This window comes from Mesitornis unicolor, unplaced genomic scaffold (genome assembly GCF_000695765.1).
Source record: "Mesitornis unicolor isolate BGI_N332 unplaced genomic scaffold, ASM69576v1 scaffold48929, whole genome shotgun sequence".
Lineage (NCBI taxonomy): Eukaryota > Metazoa > Chordata > Aves > Mesitornithiformes > Mesitornithidae > Mesitornis > Mesitornis unicolor.
Window position 1 is genome coordinate 2,231 of NW_010210241.1, and position 1,586 is coordinate 3,816.

A 1,586-nucleotide genomic window follows, 5' to 3' on the forward strand; every position below is an offset into this window, starting at 1 on the left:
CAATTTTTGACAAGTGACCAAACTTGTATGTGGTCTGGTGTTATCATGGAGAAACAAGCATCTCTGCAATTCACCAATTCTGGACACCTCTGTTTGATGGCATCATTTAATTTATCCAGCCGATGACAGTACACATCTGAATTAATGGTCTGGTTCCTTGACAGCAATGCAAAATAGACGATACCTGTGAAATCCCACCAGAGTGACAGCAGAACCTTGCTTTGGTGAAGATCTGCTTTTTAAGTGCCTTGAGCTGGGTTATCATCACACTTGCTCCACAATCTTTTTTGTTTGTGTATGATACATTTCTCATTTCCTGTTATCATGTTTCGAAAAGGGATCATTTTCTTCACGTTTCAAGAGAGAACTGCAGATCTCAATGCGCTTAGATGGATTTCTTTGAGCTCGCAGTACCCAAATATTGAGCTTCCTAACGTATCCAAGTTGCTTTAAATGGTTTTCAACACTCGATTTTGATATGTTAAGATTATCTGCAATCTCCCGTGTTGTTAAACGCTGATTGGATTCGATCAGTGCCTTTATTTTGTCATTATCAACTTCAATTGGCCTTCCTGAGCGTGGTGCATCTTTAACGTCAAAATCTCCAGACCGAAATTTAGCAAACCAATTCTGACACTGCCGTAGTTTCAAGGCATCTTCACCATATACATCACATAACTTTTTATGAGCTTGCACAGCGTTTTTTCCTTTTCGGAAGTAATAAAGCAAAATATGGCGAAAATGTTCTTTTTGATTTTCCATTTTGAAATCAACGCCAAATAAACAATTGTTAATGAAACTGTGTACTTTTCCTAAAACAAGCTTGAACTGTCAGCTGTCAAGTTACATAATGAATTTGTGGTTTCAAATGAAGTTAGCTACATTTCAAGACGTGTATGTCCATTTATTAAAAAAAAGCAACACAATTACTTTTTGGCCAACTCAATACATGGGGTTTTTCAGAGGGAAAAAGGAAGTGTGAGAAATAATTATCACCCTTAATTACTACTTACAGTAATAACTAGCCTAATACTACATCAAAAACTACATTCACGTTTTTAATGTAAAAGTGCAGATGACTTTTTACCTGCCTTCCAAGACCACACCTTCTCAGCTCTCAAAGTGAAACTCTAAACTAAGTATTTCTACAGATTCTCAAAGCATCATTGCTCGTGTCCAGGTAGGTGCAGTCAGTCCACAGTCTTCTGCGTGCTGGGTGGCGTTGCATCAGCAATTGTAGCTAAATAAATGAGGTTTCTATGCAGGATATGCTGGTACCTACAACAGGAAGAAACACATTATCTCTGGAAAGTATTCTTTTTTTGCAAACTACTCACACTTTAATAATCACTTTTGTGATCTAATCAGTATTTGTTGTTAGGGAAAGAAACAGCAAACTGAAAAAAAAAATAAAATCAGGGGAAACACCTCCATATGCTGTTTTCGTTCTAAAGCTCAGTATACTGCGCTGGACGGGCACTCTTAACCAAGTACCTCCTGCTTACCAACTCTTGACAGTAACCGTGCACGTTAAGATCTTCGTATGGTCACTACTGAAAAGCTGCAGAGCTGCAGGGCTGGTCAGA

At 38.2% G+C, this 1,586-nt stretch overlaps 1 protein-coding gene across 1 annotated transcript; it reads right to left on the bottom strand.

Annotated features, from left to right (window-relative positions):
- Positions 1 to 1,190: 1,190 nt before the first annotated feature.
- Positions 1,191 to 1,278, bottom strand: SS18L2 (synovial sarcoma translocation gene on chromosome 18-like 2; the record flags this gene model as incomplete). The annotated part of the gene is made up of 1 exon (XM_010193114.1): positions 1,191 to 1,278. A coding segment is annotated over one exon (88 nt), but the record flags the coding sequence as incomplete, so codon positions are not given.
- Between the last annotated feature and the right edge of the window lie 308 nt (positions 1,279 to 1,586).